This window comes from Haliotis rufescens, unplaced genomic scaffold (assembly GCF_023055435.1).
Source record: "Haliotis rufescens isolate VD_foot unplaced genomic scaffold, xgHalRufe1.0.p SCAF_1, whole genome shotgun sequence".
Classification (NCBI taxonomy): domain Eukaryota; kingdom Metazoa; phylum Mollusca; class Gastropoda; order Lepetellida; family Haliotidae; genus Haliotis; species Haliotis rufescens.
In genome coordinates, this window is record NW_025963779.1 from 79,378,462 (window position 1) to 79,401,631 (window position 23,170).

At 38.4% G+C, this 23,170-nt stretch overlaps 1 protein-coding gene across 3 annotated transcripts; it reads right to left on the reverse strand.

Annotated features, from left to right (window-relative positions):
• On the reverse strand, window positions 1-22,913 carry LOC124143779 (signal transducing adapter molecule 1-like). 3 transcript variants are annotated; one of them, XM_046512873.2, is made up of 16 exons: window positions 22,811-22,913; window positions 20,205-20,289; window positions 19,436-19,511; window positions 18,644-18,742; window positions 17,268-17,353; window positions 17,007-17,073; window positions 16,295-16,355; window positions 15,898-16,028; window positions 15,091-15,176; window positions 13,767-13,861; window positions 12,757-12,845; window positions 12,137-12,227; window positions 11,081-11,135; window positions 10,621-10,792; window positions 9,525-9,706; window positions 1-5,000 (listed from the first exon to the last, which is right to left on the reverse strand). In XM_046512873.2, exons 1-16 carry the CDS (start codon window positions 22,851-22,853, stop codon window positions 4,790-4,792), a joined length of 1,629 nt encoding a protein of 542 aa, XP_046368829.1. In that variant the 5' UTR covers window positions 22,854-22,913; the 3' UTR covers window positions 1-4,789. The 3 variants fall into 3 exon arrangements, with proteins under 3 accessions (XP_046368829.1, XP_048257677.1, XP_048257668.1); XM_048401720.1 differs by lacking the exon at window positions 1-5,000 and adding an exon at window positions 8,696-8,731 and having other exon boundaries at window positions 9,520-9,706; XM_048401711.1 differs by lacking the exon at window positions 1-5,000 and adding an exon at window positions 8,936-9,188 and having other exon boundaries at window positions 9,520-9,706.
• Between the last annotated feature and the right edge of the window lie 257 nt (window positions 22,914-23,170).

Genomic DNA, 23,170 nt, shown 5'->3' on the forward strand with positions numbered 1-23,170 from the left:
TGAGTAGACCTAGGTTTTATTCCAAATATGACAATAGTATTTACACAATAGACAACAATATGCAACAGATAAATATAATGTTCATGTACATCTATGTTCAGCAATTAGAATGTGCAGGTATAAAGCATACTGAATCTCACTGGAATAACAAGATGATGTATCACATTTAATGCAACATCCAAATAGCCCATCCATCCCAGGAACACAAAGAGCACTCGTTGGGTGACACTGAACGCATATCTAAGCTACGTCTTTACATACACACACATATCACCCACAACTTAAATATGTCCATAGCATTGCCAGCACCATACTGCAACAAGAACCTTTCCAAAAATTCTTTACTTGAAAAAAATCTTTTAGATTAGTGTTTAGGCTGGATACATGGCAAAATTTGTGGGATGACTCAGGGCAGTGACACATGTCAAGGCAATGGGTCTTCATGTAACACAATCTGCAAGGAATATCTCTATCTGTGGAGATAAACGTCTTATTTTTCCAGTGAGCATAATACTAAATCCAAAGGGATACATCTTGCCGGAAATCTCTGGCTCCTTAGCCAATCCGAAAGTCCATTATTTGCACCTCAGTGAATACACTTTACAAATGGTCATAATCATGGTATATCTGTACACAAGAAAGACATAAGAAATGTACAATAAAATCAATGGCAAATATATTAATATTCCTCATCACTTGCTAATGAAAGCATCAAGCTATGTACATTTCCTGCAACATACACACACGTATCACATACATTTCATGTAACAGTGCAACACCAGTTCGGAATATTCAAGATGTTCAACTTTTACATGCACAGGGTTTAATTCCAAATGCAGAAATTTCCATCTGTGCTGTCAATATGGCAGATGCCAACAAAAACAAGGATACAGACATCTCTCTGAGAATATAAAATAATGTAGCTTTCACGGCAATAGTAAAACCTCAAGAATGGAAAATATACTAAATTTGGTACTGATTCTCCATTTCATCTATCAACAAATCTGTCCAGTTTTGCAACGAAAAGCCCCCTAGTCAGCACATTGTTATAATAACAATTTGCCTCAACAAATTCAAAAGACATTGCCTGAGAACAAATTTTTATTGTATAGAAACCCTAAAAAAATGAAAGATAATATTACCATATGCAAACTCTTTTTCATTCATCCGAAAGCTGGTGTATTCACCACGAAATGATTTGTGAATAGGTTAAACTGCAATAAAATATGTTAAGTGACAAGACAAGCTTTAGCTTACCATTTCTCACATGGCGACATTTAGATACCATTTCTGAAGAAGTCAAAATCGGAAATTCTATTTTTTCAAACCTATCAATCTTGATGATAAAATAAACAAATCTTTAAACAGAGAAATTTTGAAAATCTGGACTAAGGGGATCTAGCATACTGTTAAATGTCATGAGGTGTCATACTGTCAAATGAAAATCAACTTTCCTGTTATTACTATTCATCCAAGTGTGTACTTTCAGTCTATAAATTCTAGTGGCCAAGTGTACTAATAAATATACAGTGCTACAGTCTGTATGTGAACAAAAACTAATTTTCAGGCATGGGTAACCATAATTGCACATATGAAGAGATGTTTTGCTGTAATGAAACTGCCCCTCTCTGAGCTGTTATCAGTACAATGAGAATTTTTATTTACTAACAACTGGCAGTAACACTACTCAAAAACCAACATGTGTTCTTCACTGTACTATGTATGCATCACATCATTGGGATCACTGAAAGGGATTTCCTCTACATTCAGTGTTAGTGAGTTTGTTTTTACACCACTTGGAACACTATTTCAGTGTATATATCACGGCTTTATGTTGAAGGAAAACCCCGAAGTGATGCAGGTTTGACGTGTTTAAAACCAAATTGGTATGGTGCTGATAAACCTAGCTACATAATCAGGGCAAACTGGTATTTGAACCAACGATCATAGGTTTCAGGCAGGCTTAAGGGACGTAACTCTGCACAGCCAATTGCAGGCTTTAGACGACTGGACCACCAGTGCCCCCATTCAGTATTATCTGAGCCATTGGTTTTGCGGACTTCACCTCAGTGAGTGAGTTGGATTTAATGACGCTCTTAACAGTATTCCAGTTATATCACGGCATGTCAGCTTAATGTGGGAGGAAAGCCCGAAGTGATGCAGGTCTCAGACATTTACCACTTCGGTGAAACCCACGAGCATGGGTATGGTGCTGACAAACCTAAAAACATAATCGGGTCAGACTGGGATTCAAACCCACAATCATAGGTTTCTGGCATGCCCAAGGGATGCAACTCTGCACAGTGAATCGCAGTGCCTTAGACTTCACCTCAGAGTCTCACAGTAACTATTAGGCTCATCATTAGCCTCGATACTGGGTCATGGACACTACTTGCTCATGAAACTAACTTGTTTCAATCGGAGTGTTGACATCTCAGATTATTTCTTAAACCATTAATTTTTAGACAATAAATATTCAAAGAACACATCATCTTGTTGAGATCATTGGCATGTTCTTTCTCGCCATGATGACTAATCAAACACAAAGTATATTAACCTAAAAAGCTTCCACTGTAATTTCGAAATATAACATAGCTGCAATAGAGGCATGTTTTTGCATTGATTTTGTACATTTATTTGAAATCAAAGTAGCAATAGGAAAAAAACTAACTGGCTCATATCTTACGATGTCTGAACTCAAGTGAAGATTAATGTTCACTTTACCTTATACATATACATGTCATAAGTAATATTTTTTACATACAGAAAATTCAAATGAAGACTTTGACAAATTCAGATTTTGACTAGCTGGCCTGTCTGTAATCTGGCTGGGTAAAGGTGGGTTATGTTGTTTCCTACAAAATCTTTCCCATGTTACACATACTAAACACAATCAAACATGGGCCAATCTGATTAAGACGTGGTATTGCTTTATGATTTTATCAATTTACGATCAGCGGGCAGCACTGAAAATGGCAGTTGTTTATGTTAAGACTTCTATATTTAATTTAAATCAATTAGGATCAAACAAAGACCAACTTGTTCCACAAGGACTTCAACAAATGTGGTGACTCCTTGTATATCAAAATTAGGACTAGATGCTCTTGCTGGTAGATATATTGTAGTTCAACATTTACTTTATAAAACAAAATCCATTTGAACTAGGATAAACTTCACAAAATAAAATTTGAAATAATACTCCTTATCATAATTACTTTAAGAATTTAATGTTCTTCATCAACCCCAAAATCTAGATCAGGACTGAAAAGAAAAACTGGCCATTTAACTGTCAAAACGTAAAGTCACCAAAGTTGAACCTTCAAAGATAACTTTGAAAATTCCCACAGTGGAATCTCACTCTCAGCATTACCCTCCTTTCAAGAACTGATCAGTGGGTCTGATTGCCCCCTTAGACACACGCTGGACATGATGTACGATGTACTACTCCAAAAAGTTATGGACCCCCCAATTCTTCCATGTCCCAGTGACATGAAAGAACCGCGTGGTCCTCAACCTTTATTTTGAGTATCATAGAAAAGAAATTTCATGTCCATTCTGTAAATAATCCGACATTTATACGTCTGTCAAAACAGTATGCACACAGTATGTCAACCCGTATAGAAATGAATTCTTAATGAACTCGTACTTTCCCTTCTTATGCTTTGCTGGGAAATCTGCCAAACTACTGATGGGATTAAAAAAACATTCATTCAATCTTTTTGCAGTTCAACATGAATATTATAACTAAAATGTTTTGGACAAATCAAGAGTTAAATGGAATCTTTTGGGTGGATGATATCATTAACAGTATTAAGTATTGAAAGCAAAATGAACAAGCTGCACATGCATCGGTGAACATATTGTCAGATAATGCCACAAATACAATGGAACGATGTGCATTTCGATATAAATTAATAAACATATTATGAATAATGTACTGAGGAGCAACAGCAAGTGTGCATTACAAAGTGGAGGATCAAACTGACATACTATGTATACTTCATAGTTAAATTAGAACCAAAACAAGACTATTTGTTCACAAAAAGATTCACAGATACATTTTCCAATCACTTCGAAATGTATCACAACAAATCATAATAAACCGTGTATTGTCTCATTCATGCGGCCACTTGTAATCAGTCTACAGTACCATAAGCACAATAAGAAGAAAGATATTTTCTTGCATATTGGGATTAATTTAATTACAGTTAAAGGGGCAACCCCCCCTGTCCACACATCAGAGCTATGGAATCGGTAAGGGGCTATCTGACACACTTAATGCATAAGGAGGGCTTTTTTTTTGTACATGAGATTACTTCTGAAGCCATTCTGCAACCGTGCACTTTTCACAACACTACAGCAACAAAATTTACTTCGGTTCTGTTCCAAATCGAAAACTATGTATGGTATGAGAAATAGCATCTCCATTAATTGGTACCTAAAGGAAAAGGTAGTTTTTTCTGCTTCTCTTGTTGGCCATTCAACAATAGGAACATCAACATTATGAAAATTATTCAGCAAGGAGAAGAATATAAAATTAGACTTTCATAAATATCTTTTGAATCCTTACAGGAAGGATGTTACTTGCCAAAGCCCATGTTACGTATGTTACACATGCAAGTTTACATTCATGCTTTCCTTGTGACAAATTGTGTAGTGACAAGGCGGCACACACAGTCACACAATCAAATCTCTGTCACTTCTTCACCGATTGCGTCCGATTGGATTGATGAAATGACGAGCACAAAGTCATCCTCATTCAGCACATACAAGCTTGTCCCCTCTTGCCTCACAGTAATGGCTGCTGCTGGAGAGGGGGCTGGTACACTGTCTGTGGGGGCATGCTCTGATAGCTTCCTGTCTGCCCTGCTAACTGTGTGGGCACAGCACCGCCATTTTGCACAGGCTGTTGGGGCAAATTTGTGGGACCAGAGGCCATAGGCATATTGTTAGCTGTGGGCAGGCTGGTATATGTCGTCTGTGGCATTTGATTGGGGAGGCTGTAAAGAAAGTGCACGTTCTTGTCAAAGATTTGTGTTAATATTTTTTTTTAAAAAGCATTGAGCTGGGACAACATTGGTAAAGTGATTGTTTACAGTAGTTTTAATTGCATTTGATAAAGACGACAGTAAACAAGAAGTACACACATGTCAGCTCCTTCCCTTTGTGTGCGAGCAATACATTCTGATTAGTTCTGGTGCATTTATCATCAGAATACACACACTGTTCAGATTAAAATCAGGAAAGGCTGTTAAAAAAACTGAGTTAGAACTCCTAAACAGTTCTAAAGTTTCATCATGAGTGAGTGAGAGTGTTGGGTTGATCACCACTGAACAGTTATATACCAGTGTGTGAAGATATGTGCCTGTAGACGTATATCACTGAAGACCCAAGAATCATAACAAGCTTCAATCTGGATTTCAAACTCAAGATCAGTGGATTGTGTAACAAATGGGACACAAACACTGACATCACTGGGATACGATGACATGCATCAACCAAGTTAGCGAGCCTGACCACCCGATCCCGTTAGTCGCCTCTTACGAGAAGCAGTTGCCTCTTACGGAAAGCATGGGTTGCTGACATCTCAAGAGAATATTTGTCCAATGGCTACCGGGAACGTTGTTGACTAGAGAGGGAGAATGTAACCGGCTAAAGTGTTCAATGTTACCTGGAATATTGTTGTTGTTGACTAGAGGGGGAGAATGTTACCGGCTAAAGTGTTCAATGTTACCTGGAATATTGTTGTTGTTGACTAGAGGGGGAGAATGTAACCGGCTTAAGTGTTCAATGTTACCTGGAATATTGATGTTGTTGACTAGAGAGGGAGAATGTAACCGGCTAAAGTGTTCAATGTTACCTGGAATATTGTTGTTGTTGACTAGAGAGGGAGAATGTAACCGGCTAAAGTGTTCAATGTTACCTGGAATATTGTTGTTGTTGACTAGAGAGGGAGAATGTAACCGGCTAAAGTGTTCAATGTTACCTGGAATATTGTTGTTGTTGACTAGAGAGGGAGAATGTAACCGGCTAAAGTGTTCAATGTTACCTGGAATATTGTTGTTGTTGACTAGAGAGGGAGAATGTAACCGGCTAAAGTGTTCTATGTTACCTGGAATATTGATGTTGTTGACTAGAGAGGGAGAATGTAACCGGCTAAAGTGTTCTATGTTACCTGGAATATTGATGTTGTTGACTAGAGAGGGAGAATGTAACCGGCTAAAGTGTTCAATGTTACCTGGAATATTGTTGTTGTTGACTAGAGAGGGAGAATGTAACCGGCTAAAGTGTTCAATGTTACCTGGAATATTGTTGTTGTTGACTAGAGAGGGAGAATGTAACCGGCTAAAGTGTTCAATGTTACCTGGAATATTGTTATTGTTGACTAGAGGGGGAGAATGTAACCGGCTAAAGTGTTCTATGTTACCTGGAATATTGTTGTTGTTGACTAGAGAGGGAGAATGTAACCGGCTAAAGTGTTCAATGTTACCTGGAATATTGTTGTTGTTTACTAGAGAGGGAGAATGTAACCGGCTAAAGTGTTCAATGTTACCTGGAATATTGTTGTTGTTGACTAGAGAGGGAGAATGTAACCGGCTAAAGTGTTCAATGTTACCTGGAATATTGTTGTTCTTGACTAGAGAGGGAGAATGTAACCGGCTAAAGTGTTCAATGTTACCTGGAATATTGTTGTTGTTGACTAGAGAGGGAGAATGTAACCGGCTAAAGTGTTCAATGTTACCTGGAATATTGTTGTTGTTGACTAGAGGGGGAGAATGTAACCGGCTAAAGTGTTCAATGTTACCTGGAATATTGTTGTTGTTGACTAGAGAGGGAGAATGTAACCGGCTAAAGTGTTCAGTATTACCTGGAATATTGTTGTTGTTGACTAGAGGGGGAGAATGTAACCGGCTAAAGAGTTCAATGTTACCTGGAATATTGTTGTTGTTGACTAGAGAGGGAGAATGTAACCGGCTAAAGTGTTCAATGTTACCTGGAATATTGTTGTTGTTGACTAGAGGGGGAGAATGTAACCGGCTAAAGTGTTCAATGTTACCTGGAATATTGTTGTTGTTGACTAGAGGGGGAGAATGTAACCGGCTAAAGTGTTCAATGTTACCTGGAATATTGTTGTTGTTGACTAGAGAGGGAGAATGTAACCGGCTAAAGTGTTCAGTATTACCTGGAATATTGTTGTTGTTGACTAGAGGGGGAGAATGTAACCGGCTAAAGTGTTCTATGTTACCTGGAATATTGTTGTTGTTGACTAGAGAGGGAGAATGTAACCGGCTAAAGTGTTCAATGTTACCTGGAATATTGTTGTTGTTGACTAGAGGGGGAGAATGTAACCGGCTAAAGTGTTCAATGTTACCTGGAATATTGTTGTTGTTGACTAGAGAGGGAGAATGTAACCGGCTAAAGTGTTCAATGTTACCTGGAATATTGTTGTTGTTGACTAGAGGGGGAGAATGTAACCGGCTAAAGTGTTCAGTATTACCTGGAATATTGTTGTTGTTGACTAGAGGGGGAGAATGTAACCGGCTAAAGTGTTCAATGTTACCTGGAATATTGTTGTTGTTGACTAGAGAGGGAGAATGTAACCGGCTAAAGTGTTCAATGTTACCTGGAATATTGTTGTTGTTGACTAGAGGGGGAGAATGTAACCGGCTAAAGTGTTCAATGTTACCTGGAATATTGTTGTTGTTGACTAGAGAGGGAGAATGTAACCGGCTAAAGTGTTCAATGTTACCTGGAATATTGTTGTTGTTGACTAGAGAGGGAGAATGTAACCGGCTAAAGTGTCCAGTATTACCTGGAATATTGTTGTTGTTGACTAGAGGGGGAGAATGTAACCGGCTAAAGTGTTCAATGTTACCTGGAATATTGTTGTTGTTGACTAGAGAGGGAGAATGTAACCGGCTAAAGTGTTCAATGTTACCTGGAATATTGTTGTTGTTGACTAGAGGGGGAGAATGTAACCGGCTAAAGTGTTCAATGTTACCTGGAATATTGTTGTTGTTGACTGGAGAGGGAGAATGTAACCGGCTAAAGTGTTCAATGTTACCTGGAATATTGTTGTTGTTGACTAGAGAGGGAGAATGTAACCGGCTAAAGTGTTCAGTATTACCTGGAATATTGTTGTTGTTGACTAGAGGGGGAGAATGTAACCGGCTAAAGTGTTCAATGTTACCTGGAATATTGTTGTTGTTGACTAGAGAGGGAGAATGTAACCGGCTAAAGTGTTCAATGTTACCTGGAATATTGTTGTTGTTGACTAGAGAGGGAGAATGTAACCGGCTAAAGTGTTCAATGTTACCTGGAATATTGTTGTTGTTGACTAGAGGGGGAGAATGTAACCGGCTAAAGTGTTCAATGTTACCTGGAATATTGTTGTTGTTGACTAGAGAGGGAGAATGTAACCGGCTAAAGTGTTCAATGTTACCTGGAATATTGTTGTTGTTGACTAGAGAGGGAGAATGTAACCGGCTAAAGTGTTCAATGTTACCTGGAATATTGTTGTTGTTGACTAGAGAGGGAGAATGTAACCGGCTAAAGTGTTCAATGTTACCTGGAATATTGTTGTTGTTGACTAGAGGGGGAGAATGTAACCGGCTAAAGTGTTCAATGTTACCTGGAATATTGTTGTTGTTGACTAGAGAGGGAGAATGTAACCGGCTAAAGTGTTCAATGTTACCTGGAATATTGTTGTTGTTGACTAGAGAGGGAGAATGTTACCGGCTAAAGTGTTCAATGTTACCTGGAATATTGTTGTTGTTGACTAGAGAGGGAGAATGTAACCGGCTAAAGTGTTCAATGTTACCTGGAATATTGTTGTTGTTGACTAGAGAGGGAGAATGTTACCTGGAATATTGTTGTTGTTGACTAGAGAGGGAGAATGTTACCTGGAATATTGTTGTTGTTGACTAGAGGGGGAGAATGTTACCTGGAATATTGTTGTTGTTGACTAGAGGGGGAGAATGTTACCTGGAATATTGTTGTTGTTGACTAGAGAGGGAGAATGTAACCGGCTAAAGTGTTCAATGTTACCTGGAATATTGTTGTTGTTGACTAGAGAGGGAGAATGTAACCGGCTTAAGCGTTCAATGTTACCTGGAATATTGTTGTTGTTGACTAGAGAGGGAGAATGTTACCTGGAATATTGTTGTTGTTGACTAGAGGGGGAGAATGTTACCGGCTAAAGTGTTCAGTATTACCTGGAATATTGTTGTTGTTGACTAGAGAGGGAGAATGTTACCTGGAATATTGTTGTTGTTGACTAGAGAGGGAGAATGTTACCTGGAATATTGTTGTTGTTGACTAGAGAGGGAGAATGTTACCTGGAATATTGTTGTTGTTGACTAGAGAGGGAGAATGTTACCTGGAATATTGTTGTTGTTGACTAGAGGGGGAGAATGTTACCTGGAATATTGTTGTTGTTGACTAGAGGGGGAGAATGTTACCTGGAATATTGTTGTTGTTGACTAGAGAGGGAGAATGTAACCGGCTAAAGTGTTCAATGTTACCTGGAATATTGTTGTTGTTGACTAGAGAGTGGTGGTGAGAAACTCTGAGGTGGTGGCATCACGGACCCTGGAGGCATTTGTCCTTGACCCTGTGGCATCTGAGCTTGGGCTGGTGGCACCTGACCTGGACCAGCTGGCATTTGCCCTTGAGGAGCATATTGAGGTTGTCCATTGTACATTGGCTGAAATATTTCAACAAAACATACAAACATAATGAATAGTGTTGCTTAAGTAAGTTTGTTTTTTTAATCCATGGACAGGAAAATGTTGAAACAAGTCCACAATGGTAAGATGTGCAAGAAATGGTTCCTAATGAAATCTCTCCCATCAAATGAAATCATTTATCACAATTTCCTGAAAACAAAGAATTGGAATATGTTTCCAGAAGCCATAGCAGAAATGTTTTACCTGACTGCTTCCTTAAACAACATACATACAAAAATTTATATCGGCATTAATCTGTTAGCCAAATTATAAATACAACGGATGGTTAACAGATTAAAGCAAATATGAATGGAGGGGGTACCATCATTTCTGTATGTTTGTTGTTTAAGGAAACAGTCAGCAATATTATATCGCTATCACCATTGCTTGAATGTAACTGAGTGTGTGTGTGTGTGTGTGTGTGTGTGTGTGTGTGTGTGTGTGTGTGTGTGTGTGTGTGTGTGTGTGTGTGTGTGTGTGTGTGTGTGTGTGTGTGTGAGTGTGTGTGTGTGTGTGTGGTTTAATGCTGCACTCAGCAATACACTAGCTATATGACAGCAATCTGCAAAAATGGAGCCTGGACAAGAAACTCCAGTGATTGATATCATGGGCACCAATCTATGTATCTAGAATATGATGACATGCATCAACCTAGTCAGCGAGCCTGCCCACCTGATCCGTAAGTCTCCTCTTACAACAAGCATGGGTTGCTGAAGACCAATTCTAACCCGGATCTGACTGATGTTATGAGTGCCGGCCAGTGACATCAGGGAATGACGACACATAATTAATCACAAAGTCTGAATACCCGATCCGCTTAGTCACCTCTTACAATAAACAGGTTAATAGCAACCCATTTTAACCCAGAATCCCTGAATGTTGAATGCTCTACCTGTGTCATCTGAGCTGCAGCTGGGGCCGGGGGTGGGGGCATCATCCCTGGGGTGAAGCCCTGTGGCCCCTTCATGGTGTAGTTGAAGGCCGGGTTCTCCCTCATCAGGGAGTGGTACATCTGCAGTGCGTCCATCACCTTCTTATTCAGGTCTACCAGCTGAGCATGTTTCCTGAACACACATGAGAAACATGTCAGACACACACTTCATCTTTAAATCACTTCTAAATCACCTACGTGTGTGTATGGTATCCTGAATAATACGAGTGAGTGAGTGAGTGAGTGAGTTGGATTTAACACCGCTTTTAACAGTATACCAGTTACACAGTATTGTTGTTCTCAATGTCTTTGTAACAAAAAGTTAACACTGTGATCTATTGATGACATTGCCTGCTACTACTGCATGCATAGTCAGTGTGTGTAACATTGTGTTACAAACACGACCAGATTACATACTTACTTATCTATCTTCTCTAGTTCTGTATCTATCAATGGACCCATCACTTTACATTGCTCTGAAACAAAATTGAAAACATTGATTCATATCAAGAGTGAGTGAGTTGGTTCCAATGCCACTTTGAACAGTATTTCTGATATACGGTAAACTATGGTTATAACAAACACAAGGGGCCACTAACTTTAGTTCGCAATAACCATAGTTTGTTGTAAACATATATATACAGCATATATACAACAAATGGCCGGAACTAAAATATAAGTTTGTTATATCGGTCAGTTCGTTATAAGCGTGTTCGTCATAAATGTAGTTTACTGTATACAAAACATCATGTGAGATTAATATGATAGGGGAAATCCACAAGCATTCGTATAATTCTGACACACCAAAGTTCATAAAAATGAGAAAATCAAAGATTCAAACTGACCATCCGATGGCATGACTAAGGGTTCTTAGGCCACTGGGTTACTCATGCTAACCCTGAATCGTGGTTAAAAAACAACATTTAATTTGAAAACTTGAAGTGGGTAACCACTGGTAACACAATGAAAGTTAAGTTGTGTGCAATTTTGAACATCTGAGAGGTGAAACTGCCTAAGCATCGTAGCCAAAGGTTTTGAATGGCATTAAATACTCATTCATCATAATACTCAATAGATCAGAACAAATATTCTTTTAAAATTGTAAATACAATTGTTACAAGGAACATATTCTTCATGTATATATACGAAAAGGTTATGTCACTTTTGAATGCTGCAGCAAAAAGCATGGATGAAGACATACGGTTCCATGACTACAGATCCACCTAGTGAGTTCATTTAACAAGTTTGGAAATGTATGACAATGATTTTCACATACCAAAACCTTTCAATCAACTAGCCACAAGCTATCTTTCAGCATTCGTTTCAGTAGATTTTAGTCTAAACTATGAACAGTTATTAACTGAGCCTACTTGACCCAAATAATTAATGCAAGACCCAGAAATTCAAAACTGCATCAGCTGAATAATGCTAGTAACACAGCAGTGAAGAAGGGTGTCTGGGGTTAAATGTGGGATACCTTCAAGGTTCAGTAGTTCCTGGGAATCTGGCTGTGTCTCCCCTGTGGGATCTGCATTCTGTATCAGCTGTAATGTCTCATCTATCTTATTCTGAAACAAAACATTCATAAGATTGCCATCTTTGACAGATCAAAATGACATAACTTTCCCTCACTACGGAGCCTGTGATTATTACCATGTTTACATCAAATATCAAGACGGACTATATGACTACTTCTGTGATTAAAAAAGGCATCTAAAACATATTGGGATTGGAACAAATGGACAGAATAAATATTACCATGACTACCATAATGTTTTGCTAGTATCACGCCACACACAGCAATGTTCCAGCTATATGATGGCGGTCTGTAAATAATCAAGTCTTGACCAGACATGGCAATGATGATACCATGACCATCAATCTGCGCAACTGGGATACAATGACATGCATCAACCAAGTAAGCGAGCCTGACCATCCGATCCCGTTAGTCGCCTCTTACGACAAGCCCAGTCACCATTTACAGGGAGCATGGGTTGCTGAAGACCTATTCTACTCCGGATCTTCACGGGTAGGTTGCTTTATGAATATCTGCCTTGTAAGTAAGCAGGCCATCAAACTGCTGCTGAATCTACTCACTTCATCTATCTCCACCTCATCCGGCAGAGGTTCAACTGTTTTCACTTCTACTTGTTCATTAAACTGTACAGTTTTCTTTTCAGGCTTGCCTAGACAAAAAAACATGGTTAGAGAGAACTTGTCTCAACAATTCAACTCAGACAGCAAATCACACTAATTTGTTTCAAGGCTCTTCACCCCCAACAAACATCACAGGCTGGTATTACAAATGGTGTAATTTAACCAAAGTTATCAATAATATCAACCTGAAGAAAATATTAGAATTCTATTTTGATCCATAACAATCCACCATATCTATATTTTCATCTATATTTGAGAGAGCACAACAGGCAGTGTTGCCATGAGACATATAAGCATAGTTAGCATCTGTTGAGGAGGGTCCAATCAAAACAGGAGAATTTTTATTTGAATGTTAACATACATAAGGGATCTCACTTGTCAATAAAAGTTCAAAACACCTCGGCAAGCTTGAGGGTTTGATATTAAATGAAACAATAATGAGATAATATTTATCATCCAAAATCATTCTTCCAACTGGCTCAGTTTGTAAACAACAATAAGGGACGTATCTAGGATGCTTAAATAAGTGCTCTTAGCAGGCAAATTGGGAAAAATCATTACTTTGCTCAAAACTGGGATATTTTTAAAGTTTCAATTTTCCTAAAATCTGATGTATTTTAACATGGCATTCAGTTAAATAATGTAAACTAAGCATACAATCATCTTCATTTTTATTGTTCATGAATATAAGTGACAACTATATTACTATGAATTGGAAAACGGTTAATTCCAATATGCAAATATTGATTGGGGCCAAGAAACGGTCTCTGATCATGGTCTTCTTAGATAAACACCTGACATAATACCCCAGGTTCTAACCACCAAATCCATGCTGGTACGTGGCACTTAGGAAATGTCTGGGGTACTGGGCACCTAGTCTGTCTCAGACTACACCACAACCAGGTTGTTCACATCAACCGTGTACTGGCTTCATGGAACTAACTACTTACTTTCTTCTGGTTCTACTGACAAGTCTGCAGTGACAAAGTTGGCTGGAAACAGTCCCTCACCACGATGGTTGAAACCTTTCCACCAGTTAGGATCACTGTGGAAGCAAAGGGGAGACATAGTAACCCTTGACCTACAATACTCCTCCACAGGACAGTGGGTAACACTGTTTTATATCTCAGATATATCATGTATGTAGTATCATACAATCTGGTAGTATGATACCCAGGTGCTGATGTATCAATTAAACAAGGGCTGTATCACACTACAAATAAAACAACATCTGTCCACATTGTGCAATCAATGTTAACGTCAAGCTGTGTTTCTCAGCCTAAATTAGCATGATTAGTGATCTCTGGTATGCATTCACATGGTATAAGGCCACAATCCTTTATCATGTTTATCATATACACATGGTAAAGGCCATGATCCTTGTATCACATACACATGGTAAAGGCCATGATCCTTGTATCACATACACATGGTATAAGGAAATGATCCTTGTATCACATACACATGGTATAAGGCCATGATCCTTGTATCACATACACATGGTATAAGGCCATGTTCCTTGTATCACATACACATGGTATAAGGCCATGATCCTTGTATCACATACACATGGCATAAGGCCATGATCCTTGTATCACATACACATGGTATAAGGCCATGATCCTTGTATCACATACACATGGCATAAGGCCATGATCCTTGTATCACATACACATGGTATAAGGCCATGATCATTGTATCACATACACATGGTATAAGGCCATGATCCTTGTATCACATACACATGGTATAAGGCCATGATCCTTTTATCACATACACATGATATAAGGCCATGATCCTAGTTTCACATACACATGATTTACGGCCATGATCCTTTTATTACATACTAGGGCTGCAACGATACAGGACGGTCATGATACGATATGTATCTCGATATTCTGGTCACGATATGATACGTATCTCAATATGCAACGATAAAAAAAAAGAGTACTCTAGTACTCACGCATTTATTAAGTTTCAAGGTTTCAAGCATGTCAGGATTGGACCTTTCATGATTTTGGAACAGTCAAAATCATTTTATAATAACAAGACTACTTGTTAAGCTTAAAAGTGGAACTTTCTCTCACTTTCCATCAAAACATGTCAAATTTCAAAACAGCAGGAAACTTCAAAGTTCAAACACCAGGAAATAATTACTGGACTTCTCAGTCTGAATAGTTCAACTTCAGATTCTTTTTCAGAAAATATAAAATGTCTAACATTGTGAAGGGACAGTGATACCCTCTCTTAACAGAGGTGGAAACAAAGACTTACCTGTCATCTAATACACTAATTAATTCTCCACCCTTGAATGTCAGCTCATTATCTTCTGCTGCTTCAAAGTCATACAATGCCCGGACCTGTCAAAACAAGGATTTTGTAAATACACATATTATCTGACTTCATTTATATGAATCTCATCCAACTTAGTGTGACCTCTGAATACTGACATACCTTAGTGTTGTACCTGCAGCATCTAGAGAGAGAGAGAGAGAGAGAGAGAGAGAGAGAGAGAGAGAGAGAGAGAGAGAGAGAGAGAGAGAGAGAGAGAGAGAGAGAGAGAGAGAGAGAGAGAGAGAGAGAGAGAGAGAGAGAGAAATACCAATTTACTACTAGTGCTAACATCGGGTGTAAATTTACAGCTGATAGCTGCATTCATTAATCAGTGAATGTCCTGACCCCTTTCTGAGTTATCACCACAATGGCCAACTCAATCACTACTCTCTCACAACAAACACACATATTAATCTGGTCATGTACCGGGAGCAGTGCTGAGTACACACAGTACACAGTATTCCAGTTAAATGACCAGGTTAATGTGTGTTTGTTGTTTAACATAGCACTCAGCAATATTCAAGCCAAAATGAACAGTTTCATGAGGATATACTAAAAATACCCCCAAACAATTTCAAGTAGGCTTTCTTCAATCACTGTCAATGTTAACACTAACATGACAAAGACAGTGGGGAGAAACAAAACCCTGTAACATGTCCAATGGTCTTTGGGGAACAAATTGACCTCTATCCAAGTTCCAAGCAAGCACTTAATTTAGAAAGGAAACTCATCATGCTGATAACAAACCTTCCGAGGTTCTCTGGGTCTAGGTGATGCATACATGGCTGAAGCTCCTCCTGCAGATGTGTTAAAGCTAGTTGGGTACAGACTGGTGGTCTTGGTCGATTTATCTGCCTCTTGCAGGGACAGTGCAATGGCTGAAAAGTGTTTAAAGGTAATAAATTGCAAGGGTTCCCATGGAATCTGTTATGCATTTATGTTTCCATAATCCTAAAATAACATAGGCCACGTCCGCCAACTGACTGGCTCCTAATAGAATGTGCGGGGCTCTTGTTGCATTATTGCACTGAACGATGTCGTTGATTTTGTATTGTTGTCTACAAATATGTTTGAGTTAATGAGTAAACATTGAATAACACCATGTCATTTCTACTCCAATCGGCAGCTATTCACAAAGCCTCACCTTTGGCAATATCATCCTCTTCCTGTTGCCCTTCCCGGGCTGTAGTCTCAACTTTCTTCGGCTGAAAGATCAAGGTTTGTTTGTTTGTTTGTTTGTTGTTTAACACTGCACTCAACAACATACCAGCTATATGATGGCAGTCTGTAAATAATCAAGTCTGGACCAGACAATCCTGTGATGTACATCATGAGCATCGTTCCACACAATTAGGACACGATTACATGCACCAACCAAGTCACCGCCCGATCCTGTTAGTCGCCTTTAATGGCAAGCATAGGTTGCTGGAGACTTATTCTAAACTGGATCTTCATGGGTCGAAAGATCAAGGAATGATACACATGATACAGCAATTCATGTTTGTCAATTCCCCTTCCATCTTCAAGACCATAATTTAGTAACTATATCAAAATGTACCATGTTTATTCATAGGAATTTACGCACTTAAAAATCTTAAAACAGTTAACTGGATAGCCTTTAGATATGTTCATTCTACAAAGTTACACTGTGAAAAAAATCTCAAAAGAAATTTTTAAAAAAACAACCATGCTAAACAATCAAAAGTAACCAAATGAAATTAGAAGCAAAGATACCCCTTTCAAATTTGATTTACAAGTTGCTGCTTAGGCTCTGTCTGTGTACAAAAGTTCATTTGAATCGATCATGTCCAAAAAACAGCCAACTCTCAAGATCAAATGACAATAATAATACAAACCCCAGCATCAGGATCAGAAAAATCAGTTCCTTCCTTCTTCAGACTGTCGAAGAATGATGGAACTAAGCTGAAACAGTCATTAAACACTTCCATTACATATCGGCATACTTCCTCAAAAATATACATCATCAATATCATACACTCTGCAATCATCAGCGACTGTTCTTGGGACATTTGTAAGGGAAGAGAGTTACAGGGCACTCTGCCTAGTCTACACAAACACAACTTTTTAAGCTGATGCTGAAAACAAAGCTGGCTTACTTGAGTGCAGGGTCATCCTTGAATTCAGACATATCTGCCCATTTCTTAATCATAAATCGTAACCTTTGTGCCACCTTAGGATGAGCCTGGAAACAAACATTATATCCATTAGAACAGGAAACAAAGTGAGTGAGTATGGTTTTTACACCGCTTTTAGCAATATTCCAGCAATATCAAGGCGGGGGACACCAGAAATGGGCTTCACACATTGTACCCATGTTGGGAATCGAACCCGGGTCTTCAGCGTGACGAGCGAACGCTTTAACCACTAGGCTACCCGACCGCCCGGAAACAAAGTGAACAGCAAAGTAGTGAGTGAGTGAGTTGGGTTTAATGCTGCATACAACAGTATTCCAGTTATATCACAGTGTGTCACCTTGATGTGGAAGGAAAGACCAAAGAGATGCAGGTCTTAGACGTTTACACTTTGGTGAAACCCACAGGCACGGGTATGGCGTGACAAACCAAGAAACATAATCGGGGCAAACCGGGACCCACAATCATAGGTTTCTGGGATGCCCAAGTGATGCCACTCTGCATAGCGAATTGCGGCGGAACAGCAAAGTAACACATTCAACATGTTACCCTTCATGATTAGAGACTCTTATTGTTCAATATTCCAATATTTACAAATAATACACAAATTGTAGAAAAGCATAAGCAAGGACCTTTTGAAAACAAACCAATTCAGCATTCTGTTTGTTAGGTGGAGAAATGTAGACATCTTTTTGGATGATCCTGCTGACAATTCTAACCACAAGATTTAAACCTTTGTACTTTCACCTAATTCCAATGTTGTTACCATGGTTACTGTTCTGGGTGTACTAGTTACTAAAAATTAGATACACAATATCTTTCAAATGTGCACTAGATCTATGTCATGGACAATGATTGTGATTGACATAATGAGTCTGCAACTTTAGCACCACTAATCCAAAGTCCAGTGCAAATTGTGAGAAAAGGTCTGACACTCAACACCAAACACTACTGAAATGTTCCAAATAAACACTTTCAGGCAAGTGGATTCAAAGGTGTTTGGCATAGTTTGCTTATTTATTTGTTGTCTAAAGCCGAACTCAGCAATATTCCAGCTATATGACAGCGGTCTGTAAATAATCGAGTCTGGTCCAGACAATCCAGTGATTGACATCATGAGCATCCATAAACACATTTGGGATACAATGATGTGCGTCAACCAAGTCAGCAAGCCTGACCACCCGATCCCGTTAGTCGCCTCTTACGACAAGCATGGTCGCCTTTTACGACAAGCATGGGTTGCTGAAGACCTATTCTACCCCGGATCTTCACGGGTACATAGAGTGAGCCTGAGACTGTCATACCCAGACATAAATAAATAAACTCCCATGTCTGATTACCTTCTGGTTGATGAGAGTTCGACATTCAGACACAAAGTCTCTGGAGCAGATTTCCAGGTGGAAAGGACGTCCACAGTTGTTTATACATGCATCTAACAGCTGAAAGTGACCATAATACAGACAGTGTTACACAAAGTGGGAACAACTCATAGGTATAGGACATACTGTTTCAATCTATATACCTGCACACCAGGTCAAACCTACAATGTCTCCCTTTCTAACAATTTGGTCAGACATCATAATTATTTCAAATGGATCTATTCTATACAGTGTAAACACCACACACATTAATGACAGCCACCAAAAGCTTAGTGAGTGAGTGAGTATGGTTTTACGCCACTTTTAGCAATATTCCAGCAATATCTCGGCAGGGGGACACCAGAAATGGGCTTCAAACATTGTAACCATTTCGGGATTCAAACCCGGGTCTTCGGCGTGACGAGCGAACGCTTTAACCACTAGGCTACCCGACCGCCCCCCAAAAGCTTAGTTCATGAGCTGCATAATCCTGATAAGTAAACAATAACATGTTGTTTTTATCATTGGAACAAATTTTCTACACATAAGGCTTTGCATGAAGTGTTCATAAACAGACACCAAAAATTCCTGAATTATCATATGACTGAAAAACAATCGCATGAATTACACAAAACTCAGACGATGAAATTATTACAGTGATTACAGCTTGTGCCCACGTATATTGAGTATCATAACGAAGACCAGGCATCATAGTATGGGTGTATCATTTCACCTGTATTCAATACTCAATTTGTCCTCAAGACATGTACTCACAGTCAATGCTTGCATGGATACAAAAGGAACTCTATGATTTAATCTCTTCACAATAGACTTAAGGCAATCTCTAGATCTGAAACAAACAAAATATTTTTCAATAAGATTGTTTTGTTTATCTGAAAAGTAGTGACATTTTGGTGTAGATTCCGACAAGCGAGTGATATCCCATTTCACAAGTTAAAATGATGTTAGAAACTACACTGAAACGTCTCTATCATTGGAAATCATCATGATTATGTGATAAAGATGTTGATCATCCATTATCCTGTCATCAGCTACACACCCAAATTCTAAATGCCACTAAAAGATATTTGCGGTTGGCAAATCCATATACATGATATTCTAACAAAATCACCCCACATGGTGCTAGGATTGACTAAAACTTATTGATTAATGGGAATTTGTAGCAAGATACAAACAGCAATTCAGGTGCAAACAGTGCCCATGCTGCTGAGACAGTGTTAACAAATGGCTGCTTTGTCATATTTATATCTATCAATATGTTCACATTTAACAACATTGCTTATATTCACAATAACAGCAGCCATCATTAACATGATTTAACAATGTTTGAATATAAGTCTGAAAGTTAACATGGTTAAGGGGTCCTTCCCATAACCATTGATAACCGTAATTTTAAAAGTCAAGGTTAATGGGTACCCTACATCTCAACAACCCTCAATTATGAACACTGAATAAGATCATTTCTGTAACTTTTTTGCAACAGAAAATTTTATTAGTGCATGAAAGTTACATAATTACATACCCATTCTGTGTCCTTGACACCTTTTCACAAATGTCAAGAATGAGGCTCCAGTCCTCAGTGGTATTCATTTCACTGGTTGCCTTTTCTGTGAAGTAAACAAGACACAACATTTACAGCAGTGGTAAATAATAACTGTATACACAACACCTAAGAAGAGTGAACAGGCAGAACGCACATCTGATCAAGCCATCCTAGAAAAACTATAAGAACTTCAAAATCAACACATAACACTCATTATATTCATGATGAAACAGTCAAGGGGTTGTGTGACATCTTCACAACTGAAAATGGGATCATACACTACATGGGGTTCAAATTGGTTCATTTTCTAGGACATTGACTGATTGTCATTCCAAATGTCCTGAAGATATTTTTTTCAAATTTAGTAGTTATATAAGAATATCCTATCAAAGAGTGATACAATTATGGAAATGTCCTGATGCCATTTGTTTTTTGTTTACGCCACACTCAGCAATATTCCATGCTATATGATGGCGGTCTGTAAATAATCAAGACTGGACAAGACAATCCAGTGATTGACATCATTAGCATCGACCCATGCAATTGGGATATGAAGACATGCATCAACCAAGTCAGTAAGCCTGACCACCGGATCCCGTCAGTCGCCTTTTTGCGACAAGCATGGTCGCTTTTTACGCCACGCATGGGTTGTTGAAGACCTATAAGTCACTGACAATACCATTTGTATTGTAGAAATATCATAAGAAAAAGGCTGACACTTTATTATTATTATTGTTTATCACATATCACTGTACCGTGTGTATGGCGACATGGCCTGAAGCAAGCGTGTGAAAACGCCTGTAATGATACTAAAGAATCCAGCATTTTCAATCATCAGCTACATGGAAATAACGTCAGAGCTTGATAATCACAAATTCAGTTGCTGACTACTGAGTACATCGCCAGATCACCGCCAAAGAAATATTTATAATAAATGTTCCCCCAGTGCAATCTATACATATGACACATACTCAAGGTAGTTCCAAATACCATAACATGCTAGCAATGGTTAATGAAACAAGTTACAGTTTGTATCAAATTTTATTGTTCATCCCCGAAAATTAACATGCATCCTCCACAGGACATTAGGAGATACATTGTGTTATTTAGGTCTACTGACTTTTTAAGAAGTACTTTTGTTGGGTCAGGCATAAAAGAAACATGTTGCCACTGATATTTGTTTGACATTGTACTGACTTAGTACTGGAGGATACTTCAAAAGACACAAGTGACAAACATAACATTTTGTGGCAAAGACCATATGACTATTTTGATAAATAGGACATTGTGTGTGTGAGTGTGCAGGTTTCCAAAAATAAAATGATGCTAGAATCAACTGATTTCTGCATTAAAAAAGTATACCCTATTCAACAAACAACAATGCGGTTTGATTAGTGTTGATAGTAATATTACCAATATATTCATAAATTCCAAGAATAAAAACCTAATGTGTTAATGTTGGATATGTTTAATCTGAAATTTGAAAGAACATTTGAACGTGTTGAATCTACTTGGCTGAGAGATTGTCAACCCCTTGCAGTACTTGGAAGAAAGTTTTCACCATTTTGTTCACTGATGTAACAAGATTTGGTCTATTTCAGAAATGGGGGTTGAGGATATACTTCCTCGTCAGTCAACACATGCACTTTTTTCATATCGGTTGTAAAACATCATAAAATGCAAGACATATGTGGTTACAACTTAAATAACTTCAATACTTTCCGCCAATGCTTCAACTTCATATGTGATCATTTGAAATCATAAAAACATTTGAAATCCATTACCATGAAAATAGATAACCAGTGGAAACAGTGGAGTCTGAATAGCCAGTAACTTAACATAAGTCATGACAATTGATGTGGTTAAACTGTTTATATGTGTCATACACCTGTACATCATAACCTCAGACAGTGATATACACATTTCATTTCAGACATGTTGTTTGTCATGTTCATGTGACAAATTATGTTTGACAGAAAATTACTAGCCCTTTCAATTTTTCACTAGTTATATACTGGTGGACAAGTGACTATGTTGAACTCTGGTCAATGTCAAATGAGAATCAGCTGATGTGATCACAAAGGCTTTTGTTACATAACGGACACAATAACCCTGCTCACACTGGTAACAATTGGCTATGTTGATACCTGTCTGGTACATCGCATTCGCCATACCATCTATGTAGTTGTGTTATTTGGATGTCAAGTGTATGGATACAGATACACCACGACTAACATGATGTCTCTCACTAAAGTTTAGTCACTTTAGCTTTTTCGGACTTCTGACTTCTGTTTCCCATTCAATGAGTGAGGTGTACAGTTACCGTAGTTTGGATTATAGCGATTTCATTTCATATTTTACAAGGAACAGAATTACGCAGTCGATGTAAAGACAGGTAATTGTCACAGCAGATCGCATCTTTAGGACACATATAACATCTATTAAGATCATATATCTGACAGGAATTGTCCACATATTATGATATGACTACCCGGAACAGACTGAATTTACATCGAAACTAGCGTCAATCACAAAGTAATAGGCCATCACATACTCGAAAATGTATTGTTCAATCAAAATCTTACCGACATCTTGGTCGAAAGGTGTATTCTGCGAGAAAAGAGGCATTTTAATGACAGATTTTTAATCAAAATACTGCATCACTTTTCATTCAGACCCTCTATGATACGCATGCGCAAGTAATGACGTCATATCCATCATTGTTTACTTCCGGCAAGGTGCCCTTCTCGATTAACCAGCATTGGAAACTCTCATACAGTATACACATGGCTGTTCGAACGAGGTTATTTAACCTGTGATGAAAATCCCTGTGACAATGACTGTGACCAGTCCTACCTTTATATATACTCATGAGTCAAATTACATTACGCAAATAAGAGCTCTTGTGAAGTGAAATATGTTAATTTATAATAAAGTATGGCCTA

Bases quoted from the DNA above. Each gene is read 5' to 3' on its own strand.
- LOC124143779 (XM_046512873.2), bottom strand. From the start codon at position 22,853: ATGCCTCTTTTCTCGCAGAATACACCTTTCGACCAAGATGTCG. The intron at 16,356-17,006 runs GTTTGTATTATT...TTGATCTTTCAG, and splicing joins TTTCTGATCCTGATGCTGGG to CCGAAGAAAGTTGAGACTAC. The intron at 15,177-15,897 runs GTTTGTTATCAG...TTGTTTTGACAG, and splicing joins GACCCAGAGAACCTCGGAAG to GTCCGGGCATTGTATGACTT.